This window comes from Salvelinus fontinalis, chromosome 10, assembly GCF_029448725.1.
Source record: "Salvelinus fontinalis isolate EN_2023a chromosome 10, ASM2944872v1, whole genome shotgun sequence".
NCBI classification, from domain to species: Eukaryota; Metazoa; Chordata; class Actinopteri; order Salmoniformes; family Salmonidae; genus Salvelinus; species Salvelinus fontinalis.
This window is the reverse complement of record NC_074674.1, coordinates 26307250-26319780: the sequence shown is the minus strand read 5'-3', so window position 1 is coordinate 26319780 and position 12531 is coordinate 26307250. Positions and strand designations below refer to the sequence as shown.

The window sequence follows — 12531 nt, the reverse complement described above, 5'->3', positions numbered from 1 at the left end:
GGACTACAAAGGGAAAACCAGCCACGTTGTCGACGTCTTGCTTCCGGATAAGCTAAACACCTTCTTCGCCCGCTTTGAGGATAACACAGTGCCACCGACACTGCAAGCTATGAAAGACTGGGCTCTCCTTCTCTGTGGCCGACTTGAGTAAGACACTTAAGAGTGTTAACACACGCAAGGCAACCGGGCCAGACGGCATCTGTAGCATGCGCAGACCAGCTGGCTGGAGTGTTTATGGACATTTTCAATCTCTCCTTAATCCAGTCCGCTGTCCCCACATACTTCAAGATGTCCACCATTGTTCCTATTCCTAAGAAAGCAAAGGTAACTGAACTAAATGACTATCGCCTCACTTCTGTCTTATGAAGTGCTGTTAGAGACTAGTCAAGGATCATATCACCTCTACCTTACCTGACACCCTAGACCCACTTCAATTTGCTTACCGCCCCAATAGATCCACAGACGACGCAATCGCCATCGCACTGCACACTGCCCTATCCCATCTGGACAAGAGGAATACCTATGTAAGAACGCTGTTCATTGACTATAGCTCAGCAATCAACATCATAGTACCCTCCAAGCTCATCATTAAGCTTGGGGCCCTGGGTCTGAACCCCGCCCTGTGCAACTTGGTCCTGGTCTTCTTGACATGCCACCCCCAGGTGGTGAAGGTAGGCAACAAGACCTCCACTTCACTGATCCTCAGCACCGGGGCCCCACAAGAGTGCGTGCTCAGCCTCCTCCTGGAATCCCTGTTCACCCATGACTGCGTGGCCATGCATGCTTCCAAAACTATCATCAAGTTTGCAGATGAAACAACAGTAGTAGGCCTGATTACCAACAATGACAAGACACCCTACAGAGAGGAGGTTAGGGCCCTGGGAGCGTGGTGCCAGGGAAATAACCTCTCACTCAACGTAAACAAAACAAAGGAGCTGATCGTTGACTTAAGGAAACAGGGAGCATCCCCCCTATCCACATCAACGAGAGTGGAGAAGGTGGAAAGCTTTAAGTTCCTCGGCATACACATCACTGACAAACTGAAATGGTCCACCCACACAGACAGTGTGGTGAAGAAGGCACAACAGTGCCTCTTCAACCTCAGGAGGCTGAAGAAATGTGTCTTGGCACCTAAAACCCTCACAAACCTTTAGAGATGCACAATTCGAGCATCCTGTCAGGGTGTATCACCGCCTGGTATGGCAACTGCACTGCCCGCAACCGCAGGGCTCTCCAGACGGTGGTGCAGTCTGCCCAACGCATCACCGGGGGCAAACTACCTTCCCTCCAGGACAGCTACAGCACCGGATGTCACAGGAAGGCCAAAAAAATCATCAAGGACAACAACCACCCGAGCCACTGCCTGTTCACCCCGCTATCATCCAGAAGGCCAGGTCAGTACAGGTGCATCAAAGCTGGGACCGAGAGACAGCTTCTCTCTCAGGCCCATCAGACTGTTAAATAGCCATCACTAGCTCCGTAGTGGCTGCTGCCCTATATACATAGACTTGAAATCACTGGCCGCTTTAATAATGGAACATTAGTCACTTTAACAATGTTTACATATTTTGCATTACTCATCTCATATGTGTATACTGTATTCTATTCTATTCTACTGTATTTTAGTCTATGCCGCTCCGACATTGCTCATCCAAATATTTATATATTCTTAATTCCATTCCTTTACTTTATAAATGGTGTGTATTGTGTGTATTGTTGTGAAATTGTTAGACTTGTAAGATATTACTGCACTTTCGGAGCTAGAAACACATGCACTACGCTACACCCGCAATATCATCTGCTAAACATGTGTATGTGAACAAAAATATTTGATTTGATCTGCTAGGCTCACACTCTATCAGATGTGGTGGTGGTCATTCAAAAGCTCCAGAATGAACTGTCCTCTTGCTCTCCTACACACCGATCAGACAATAGCCTACAGAATTTCATAATCGCAGTCATTGGTATAGTCATCGTCATTATCCCTGAAACGTTGAGCAGACTGGAAACGAAGGAGAATGCTCCACTTTGGGAAATCTTCTTTCTCCATTTTCAGAGTCTTTCTCTGCATTCGCCATCTCTCTCCATAATGTTTTCCAACATGCAATCTACCCATCTGTACAAATCAATAGGCAATGAGAAAGCAACACACACTTCTTTCATTTGTCAGGAGCAGGAGTCAATTTCCTCTTGATGGGTACATTTTTCCCTCAAACATATCCACTCCTTACAAACATACAATCAATATGGAATGGAGGGAAGCAGTGATTTGTAATGAGAGCATTTTCACACTGCTATCAGACTACTGCTGATTGATATTGGCAAATAAGAGTCTAATGAAAAAGTGTGTCCTGCAAAACAGATAACAAAGCTTATGACTTACACCAATTTCTTCCAAGCTTTTATTGTAAAAACAATATGTATTCTATAACTCGAAGGACAGACTTTGTAGATAGATGCATTTGTCCAATCAGACTTTCACAAAAGGTTCAAGTGATCTGGCCTTACGTTAACCTAAACCAATCAGATTGCAAAGGCCTTATAGAACCGTGCCGCTGATGTTTAGTCCATATCTCATGATTGGCTGAGTTGGAGGAATAGTAGCAGTGAATTTAGTGGAGCTAGGATGGATTGATAGATGTTTGGATGGATGGACAGGCAGATGGATTCTCACCTTGAGGACCTGCTCGAGGTTCTCCAGTTTGCCTTGGAGCTGTTTCCTCTCCTCTTGAGCCAAGTCTCTCTCCTGACTCACAGTGCTATAGGTGTGTCTAAGTTGCTCATATTCTGACCTTACCTAGAGAAAAATAAAAGAGAGAGTCAGAGAGATTAAATATACAGTATATGCATTTGGAGTGAGGGAAGAAAAAATTGGAGAAAACCAATTCTTCTTCTATTCTAACAATTTATCCTTCTTTTTCATTCATATCCATTCATTTCAGAAGTAACAGAGGCATGCAAAATTGATGAAGATTGGTCTTACACCATTACATGACTCAGAGTTTCATGGGGGTGGGGGGTGGGAGTTCACAAACTGAAGTAAAGTTAATCAGCCTATTTCCATAGTGACTATGAAAGGTAGCTGCTGACTCAAAATCGGTAGCTTCATTTCATCATCAATCTGAATGCCTTGAAGGTGAGTTCAGTTGGGTTCTCTGGAGTTAGGCTGCATCTGAACAGAATCATTCCTCACCGCTTTCCAACCCCTTAAGTCACTAATTAATTACCACAACAGATTAGCTCATTCAAGGTAATTTGCAGACCCCATGAAATTGCACCACACAAGTTATTCATAATGTTGTACTTGTACACTGAAACAAATGATTTCAGCCAGACCCTCAAACAAATTAATCTGTAATCATTCTTGGTTGTGGGTACAGTTTGTGACAAGATATTCTGTTCTGATATAAAATCAAATCTACTGTATATCTCCCCATAATTCCAGTATTCTGACAACTCCACTTAGATGTGATACAATCCTTTCTCGACACAGGGGTCAGTTAAAGTTCATCTGGGGTTCATGAGGGGGTTGACCATAAAGAGAAAATGATAATGACAAAGACCAAACTGACTGGCTTAAATCACCCACAGCAACTAGTCCCTCGCCTTCCCTCCCATCAATCAGACAGTCCTGACAAGTTCCTCTTAGCACTCTCCCCCTTCGTTCACTCTCCCCCTTTCCCGTCGTCCACCTGGGGCTCTCTGTCCCCCCCGCTGCAACCCCTCCCTCTGATACAGGAAGTCCGCTCCACTCACACCTCCCATCGATCTCACATCGTCCGCTTTGAGAAATCGCCCCTTTGATGCGGGGGTTAGACAGAGGCGCGTTATTTACTGAGTCTCCACAATCTCATCAATAGCCAGAGAGAGAGAGCACCTTGGCTAGCGCCCAGCAGTAATGCTAACTGCTCCTGTGATTACTGCCTCTGATGCTAACGCTAAGCATGCCTCCTCAGGAAGTAGCATCAGACCTAGGCTTGGGCTCTGGTACCTCCCGTCTTTCATCTCAAAGACCCGTCTTGGCCGGCGGAGAAAGACAGCTCCTTTATGTTGGGGGTGGTGTGCGCAAGGAGCTGGTTGGGGCAATAGGACGGAGCCAAGAGCCAAGTTGTTCCCTTGACACGTGTTAAAACTGGTCCTCTGTAAGTGAGACTATTAGCGCTAGCTGCCTCCCTCCACAGACGGTCATTCACTCACAGTCAGTCACTCAGTCATTCACTCACAGTCAGTCAGTCATTCATTCACTCACAGTCAGTCAGTCATTCACTCACTCACAGTCAGTCAGTCATTCACTCACTCACAGTCAGTCAGTCATTTACTCACTCACAGTCAGTCAGTCATTTACTCACTCACAGTCAGTCAGTCATTTACTCACTCACAGTCAGTCAGTCATTTACTCACTCACAGTCAGTCAGTCATTTACTCACTCACAGTCAGTCAGTCATTTACTCACTCACAGTCAGTCAGTCATTTACTCACTCACCCACTCACTTACAGTCAGTCTGTGAGTGAATGTCTGTCTGTCTGTCTGTCTGTCTGTCTGTCTGTCTGTCTGTCTGTCTGCGTGCCTGCGTGCCTGCCAGACGGGAATGAGATAAATATAAACGCACTGAGAGGCTGGGAGTGGTGCTCTCGATGTTTGTGTCATCGAGTACAATTACATGCACAATAATAATTCAATATTAAATTGATTATAGCAGTAAGGCCATACATCGCAATAGTCATGTAAACACTTTACTTTGCTTATCTTAATTGGCGTAAGATCAAAATCGAAGTAAGCATACGGCAATTAAAACCTGGCTTTCTGAGCAATCTTTTGAATGATTAGGACATGTAAACAGCTTAATCGGCGTTCTAGCTGTGTATTTGATCTGCACATGTGCCAGCATCGGGTAGCGCAAGCCTCCCTCTTACACGAGAGTGAAGAGATTTCAGAAAAACTGAAAGTACTGTATGCATGTTAGAAATACTGTTCACATACAAACATTATATATCCGAACTCAGAATGAAATAGGCATCGCAAAAATAACATGGTCGCTGTGGTAGAACATTTATTTTGATTGCCGATTTTCTGCATTTATTTATACTTAACAAAAATATAAAACGCAACAATTTTAAAGATTTTACTGAGTTAAAGTTCATATAATGAAATCAGTCAACTGAAATGAAATAATTAGGCCCTAATCTATGGATTTCACATGACTGGGAATACAGATATGCATCTGTTGGTCACAGATACCTTTAAAATAAAGGTAGGGGTGTGGATTAGAAAACCAACATTTGCCTCATGCAGCACAACAAATCTCATTCAAATCTCCTTCATCAGGCTGTTGATTGTGGCCTGTGGAAAGTTCTCCCACCTGGATATTGGCGGGAACAGGAACACGCTGTCGTACACGTCGTCCCAGAGCATCCCAAACTGCTCAATGGGCGACATGTCTGGTGAGTATGCAGGCCATGGATGAACTGAGCCATTTTCAGCTTCCGGGAATTGTGTACAGATCCTTGTGACACAGGGCCGTGCATTATCACGCTGAAACATGATATGGGCCTCAGGATCTCGTCACGGTATCTCTGTGTATTCAAATTGCCATTGATAAAATGCAATTGTGTTGATTGTCTGTAGCTTAATGCCTACCCATATCATATGGTACACTCTGTTCACAACGTTGACATGAACAAACCACCCACCCACACAACGCCATACACGCTGTCTGCCATCTGCTCGGTACTGTTAAACCGGGATTCATTCGTGAAGAGCACACTTCTCCAGGGTGCCAGTGGGCATCGAAGGTGAGCATTTGCCCACTGAAGTCGGTTACGATGCCGAACTGCAGTCAGGTCAAGACCCTGGTGGCGACGACGAGCGTGCAGATGAGCTTCCCTGAGAAGGTTTCTGACAGTTTGTTCAGAAATTCTTTGGTTGTACAAACCCACAGTCTCATCAGCTGTCCGGGTGGCTGGTCTCAGATGATCCTGCAGGTGTAGAAGATGGATTTGGAGGTCCTGGGCTGGCGTGGTTTCAGTTGCTCTGCGGTTGTGAGGCTGGTTGAATGTACTGCAAAATTCTGAACATTGAATTATTTGGCAGCAATTCTGGTGGACATTCCTGCAGTCATCATGACAATTGCACGCTTCCTAAAAACTTGAGACATCTGTGGCATTGTGTTGTGTGAGAAAATTGCACATTTTATTGTGGCCGTTTATTGTCCCCAGCACAAGGTGCATCTGTGTAATGATCACGCTGTTTAATCAGCTTCTTGATAAGCCACACCTGTCAGGTGGATGGATTATCTTGGCAAAGGAGAAATGCTCACAAACAGGGATATAAACAAATGTGTGGACAAAATTTGAGAGAAATAACCCTTTGTGTGTATGGAACATTTCTGGGATCTTTTATTTTAGCTCATGAAACATGGGACCAACACTTTACTTTATGTTTCATTTATATTTTTGTTCAGTGTAAGTCCCATCAGGTAGCCTGATTCCAAATGTGTCCATGCAAAGAGGATTATTATGGAAATCCTTATTTTTGCAAAACGCAAATATTTTAAACTATTATATTAATCTGACTATCCACAATAATCATATTATTGTGTTCATGTATAGTAACCATACACATTGTGGTGTCCAGGGTTTTGTGTCCCAGATCACAGTGTTTAGAGATAGTAGTAGAGCCAAGTGTGGGCATTGATCATCATGACTGGGCTATGTGCTATGAGCATGGTCTCTCCACCTCCATCGGCAATGCACTTCAACTACAAAACTCTACAACATCCATATGGTAGCCTATCTGTTCCATACTGCTGTGAATATCATCTATCACTGGCTAACACATTATGTTACGGCTAAAAGATATCCCAGCTTCCATGGTACGCAATCCATGGTACACTCCTCACCGAATGTGTACAATTCCATTGAACCACGACAAGCATCATCTCTCCATGGAGACAGGCAGTGAAATTGTGCAAGATGCTTTCAGTGGCTATCAATCTATTAGAGATGGATCCCAGATTCTATTAGTTAGTGAAATACAGAGCCCCATCTGTGAGGGTTACCCCTGGGGCCCTGTGGCCCTGATAGGTCAATATGATATACAGTTGAAGTCAGAAGTTTACATACACTTGGGTTGGAGTCATTAAAACTCATTTTTCAACCACTCCACAAATGTCTTGTTAACAAACTATGGTTTTGGCAAGTCGGTTAGGACATCTACTATGTGCATGACAGTGGTAATTTTTCCAACAATTGTTTACAGACAGATTTTTCACGTACAACTCAGTGTATCACAATTCCAGTGGGTCAGAAGTTTAGATACACTAAGTTGACTGTGCCTTTAAACAGCTTGGGAAATTCCAGAAAATTATGTCATGGCTTTAGAAGCTTCTGCTAGGCTAATTGACATAATTTGAGTCAATTGGAGTTGTACCTGTGGATGTATTTCAAGGCATACCTTCAAACTCAGTGCCTCTTTGCTTGACATCATGGCAAAATCAAAAGAAATTACCCAAGACCTCAGAAAAAAATTGTAGACCTCCACAAGTCTGGTTCATCCTCGGACAAGTCTGGTTCATCCTCGGGAGCAATTTCCAAACGCCTGAAGGTACCACGTTCATCTGTACAAACAATAGTACGCAAGTATAAACAACACACAGCCGTCATACCGATCAGGAAGGAGACGCGTTCTGTCTCCTAGAGATGAACGTACTTTGGTGCAAGTCACTCCCAGAACAACAGCAAAGGACCTTGTGAAGATGCTGGAGGAAACAGGTATGAAAGTATATATATCCACAGTAAAACAAGTCCTATATCGACACAACCTGAAAAGCCGCTCATAAAGGAAGAAGCCACTGCTCCAAAACCGCCATAAAAAAGCCAGACTACGGTTTGCAACTGCACATGGGGACGAAGATAGTACTTTTTGTAGAAATGTCCTCTGGTCTGATGAAACAAAAATATAACTTTTTGGCCATAATGACCATCATTATGTTTGGAGGAAAAAGGGGGAGGCTTGCAAGCCAAAGAACACCATCCTAACCGTGAAGCACGGGGGTGGCAGCATCATGTTGTGGGGGTGCTTTGCTGCAGGAGGGACTGGTGCACTTCACAAAATAGATGGCATCATGAGGTAGGAAAATTATGTGGATATATTGAAGCAACATCTCAAGTCATCAGTCAGGAAGTTAAAATGGACAATGACTTCCAAATGGACAATGACCCCAAGCATAGTTCCAAAGCTGTGGCAAAATGGCTTAAGGACAACAAAGTCAAGGAATTGGCCATCACAAAGCCATGACCTCAATCCCATAGAAAATGTGTGGGCAGAACTGAAAAAGCGTTTGCGAGCAAGGAGGCCTACAAACCTGACTCATTTACACCAGCTCTGTCAGGAGGTGTGGGCCAAAATTCACCCAACTTATTGCGGGAAGCTTGTGGAAGGCTACCCAAAATGTTTGACCCAAGTTAAACAATTGAAAGGCAATGCTACCAAATACTAATTGAGTGTATGTAAACTTCTGACCTACTGGGAATGTGATGAAATTAAAGCTGAAATGAATCATTCTCTCTACTATTATTCTGACATTTAATTTCAATTTCATTCATTTCATTTCATTTCAATTTTAAAATTAAGTGGTGATCCTAACTGACCTAAGACAGGGGATTTTTACTAGGATTAAATGTCAGGAATTGTGAAAAACTGAGTATAAATGTATTTGGCTAAGGTGTATGTAAACTTCCAACTTCAACTGTATGCCCATTGATCAAGAGATTTTCGCGCTGTGCTGTCGTGGGCCCTGGTCAAAAGTAGTGCACTATGTAGGGAATAGAGTGCCATTTGGGATGCATGCTGAGAGTCTTATCTACCTGGTCATACTTGGAAACCTTCAGGCTGAGGCTGGACAACTCAAGGTTCAGGCGATTTTTCTCCTGCAATGCATCCTGGAGCTTAGTTTTCTGCAGAGGGATAGAGAGAGGGAAGAATATAGGCAGGGGAGAGAGAGGGTGGGGAGAAAGAGAGAATTAGTCTAAATGCGACAGTACATTCAATGGTGATATCGGTGTATTAAATCATAAAGTAATAGTGTGTACAGCACAGCAATAGGCTACAATGCATTTTGTACGTTTACTCCATCTGCAAATGTGTACTGTTATACAACACATAGACGTTCATCTCAGGTTGTCGTATCCAGGTCACAACATCCCGTTGTTATCTAGACAACAGAATACACCGCTGCACACGTCACCTTCCATTTGGTGTGTGACCAACACCATTAACAGTGCCACCCTGAGATCTCCAATGACCCAGCAGATAATCAGCACCCTATGGGTCCTGGTCAAAGTAGTGCACTACATAGGGAATAGGGTACCATTTTGGACAAAGATGTTGAGAGGCGGAGGTCTTCCCTCTGACAGATCTGGGGACGTTTATGCCAAATCTCACACAGTGAAAGAGGTGTGAAGTGACTCTTGCTTTAATACAATTATGTAACAGACTTAAGTCCTGAACACAGAGAGAGAGAGAGAGAGAGAGAGAGAGCTGTGAGGGTAGATGCCAACTCTAGACCCAGGGTGGATGGAGGATTTGTGAGGAGGATAAAGCCTCAGCAGGCTCCTTATAGACAAATTGTCTGCACATATGGAGGGACTCAATAAACAGCAGACTGCCACTGTGAGTAAGTGTGTGTGTGTGTGTGCACGCATTTGTGTGTGTGTAGATGGTAAGGTGTCGATGACAACATGGAGAAACAGAGGTGCAACACATTCTCCCCATCCCCTCTTCCTGCGGTGTACTGTACTGTACACTGTACGGTGGCTCTGGAGACTCCTCTCCCTACAGGGATAATCCTGATCTCAGTGTACTTCAGGTGACAGCTCCACTTTGTACCTTAGCCCTAAGAGGACTAGACAAGGCCTTAGAGTCAACACCGGTGTCTGTCACACACAGCGAGAATAGAGGGGGGCGAGAAGAGAACACAGGGAAGGAGGGAGATAGACTGAGAGAGAGAATGTTCCTGGTCTGACCCCCCTTTTATGGGCATGACTGGGTACAGTTGCAGGCAGTGAAGTATCCTCCAACAACTCCTCCTATGAGTCAGAGATTCACAGGTTCACCCTCGTCACACGACCTGTAGCACAGCCCTCTATTCCTAGCCTCTGGAAGGGATGGAAATGCTCCTTCATCCCATTGATGTGTACAGACTGCATGCTGTTGTTGAACATTCTATGGACACTTCAAACCTGCTGTAAAAAAAATCTAAATCAAACACTGACAATAAAATACTTTAAAACCCACTCCACAAAGGATTAACAAATGAAGACAAATGGAGCAACATGGTTAAAAAACAGTAGAAGACCAGGGTGCAAATGGAGCTGAAACGCATTAATTTCCAGCAAGGAGCCGTGCTGTAGAAACACACAAACAGACAGACAGTGTCTGTGTGTCTAAAATCCATATTTGCGTGCCAGCCGTTTGGGTGGAGGGTGGACAGAGCAGAATAGAGAGAGCTCTCAACACTCCCAGTGACTAATTCACACTGACATCTCTGGCTGTTTTCCTCCATCCTCATCATCGTCCCAATCCTTTAATTTAGCCTGTGGCACTGCATCTGCTCCGGACGCTCTGTCCAGTTCCCAGGACACAGGCCCAGAGAAAAATAGATCATAGTGTGTGTGGACTCTGTCTATAACCCACCGCACACTGTTCATATTATATCAAATGCATTGCATTGTTGTTTTGTATCCACACACTTACAATTATGAACTACTGTCACTGTGCATCTGATTCAAAATAGGGTTAATCTCTGTCAGTAGGAGCTGATTAGAGAGCAAACACATTATGGCTCAAGGCTACACGACTACTCTTCTCTCCTCTGTCTCCAGCAGTATCTTCATGTCAAGATAGTCTCTCATTTTAAAGTACTAAGTCAATGTTTACAACACACAGAGAGAAACACCTGTATACACACGTTCTCTCTCTCTCTCTCTCTCTCTCTCTCTCTCTCTCTCTTTCTCTCACCACAAGTGATCGCTCTCGCTCTCTCTCAGAACATCAAGGTAATCTGTCTCAATGACTATCACCCCATAGCACTCACATCTGTAGCCATGAAGTGCTTTGAAAGGCTGGTCATGGCTCACATCAACAACATCATCCCAAACACCCTGGACCCACTTCAATTCGCATACCGCTCCAACAGATCCACAGATGACACAATCTATATTACACTCCACACTGCCCTTTTCTACCAGTATAAGAGGAACACCTATGTTATAATGCTGTTCATTGACTACAGCTCAGCGTTTAACACCATATTGCCCTCATAGCTCATCACTAAGCTCGGGACTCTGGGACTGAACGACTCCCTCTGCAACTAGATTCTGGACTTCCTGACGGTCTGCCAGTAGGTGGTGAGGGTAGGCAACTACACATCCGCCACCTTATTGCATGATCACTGGCGACGATGAGACAGCCTATAGGGAGGAGGTCTGTGACCTGGCAGTGTGATACCAAGACAACAATCTTTCCCTCAACATCAGCAAGATAAAGGAGCTGACTGTGGACTACAGGAAACGGAGCGCTGTAGTGGAGCAGGTGTCCACATCAATAAGGAATTAACATGGTCCACACACACCAACACAGCCGTGAAGAAGGCATGACAATGCCTCTTCCCCCCCAGGAGGCTGAAAAGACTTGGCATAGGCCCTCAGATGTTACCCCTTCAGCAGGTCAGGGTAACATCACTGCTTTGGCAGCTGCAGTGATGATGTCATCATCCTATGCTGGGGGGGTGATGCTGTGCACCTGTCAGAAAAATGTATGGATCAGTTCAGTCTTCTGGCATGACATCATTCCCTTGCCATGCTATTTTACCAGATATTAAAGCAATGACTAGGCATCCAATCACTCCAAACAATGACAGAAACAAGGCATACTGAATGTCTCCTAGGCCTATACACTCCAGTCTACCAATCCCATCTTATTTAATCACTAGCATTGTCTTGGTGAGAGTGTAGTGTTAATGTATATAACGTGGTTGGTTTATCTATACCTAGACAGCTATTTACCTAAATGTCTTAGACAGACAGTACGCAGTGTACAGTATGTGTTTCTGTGTTTCTTCAGACTAAATTCATTCCTGTGGACCCCGTGGTTTCCCGCTGGTCGCTTTAAACTCCCGGGAGGATTTCCTAGGTTAATGAGACGACATTCAGCTTTGTTCCCGGGAACAGTAGGGAGACCTTCAGTGCCTCTACTAGGTGGCCTCCATACTGTCTCTTTGATGGGATTAGTGGCAGGCAGGTCACACTGGGATACACAGCAGTGTAGGAGCTATACCATAGCACTATCATCAGGGGCATCAGAGTTCGTGTAGAACAAAAGCAGAAGATATCCTTATAGAGAGCACTGCAGTATTCACTGAACCATGTTTTAACGTGTCAAGTCTAACATACGATTTAGGATAAAGCAATATATTGGGCATGCATTCTAAGTGGTACGCTAGTTTGCATGTTGGAACGTAGCCCATCTTTCGT

General features: G+C 44.3%; 1 protein-coding gene across 13 annotated transcripts in view; it reads right to left on the bottom strand.

The window, feature by feature from the left end:
• LOC129863878 (RIMS-binding protein 2-like) overlaps positions 1–12531 on the bottom strand; it is a 101631-nt gene that overhangs the window by 34299 nt on the left and 54801 nt on the right. For 12 of the 13 annotated variants that reach the window (XM_055936239.1, XM_055936240.1, XM_055936233.1 and 9 more), the window contains 2 exons: positions 8866–8955; positions 2675–2797 (listed from right to left, as the gene is read on the bottom strand). In XM_055936239.1, coding sequence (XP_055792214.1) covers positions 2675–2797; positions 8866–8955 — 213 coding nt within the window. Of the gene's footprint in view, positions 1–2674; positions 2798–8865; positions 8956–12531 lie in introns of those variants that run through there. The other variant, XM_055936243.1, reaches the window with a different exon arrangement.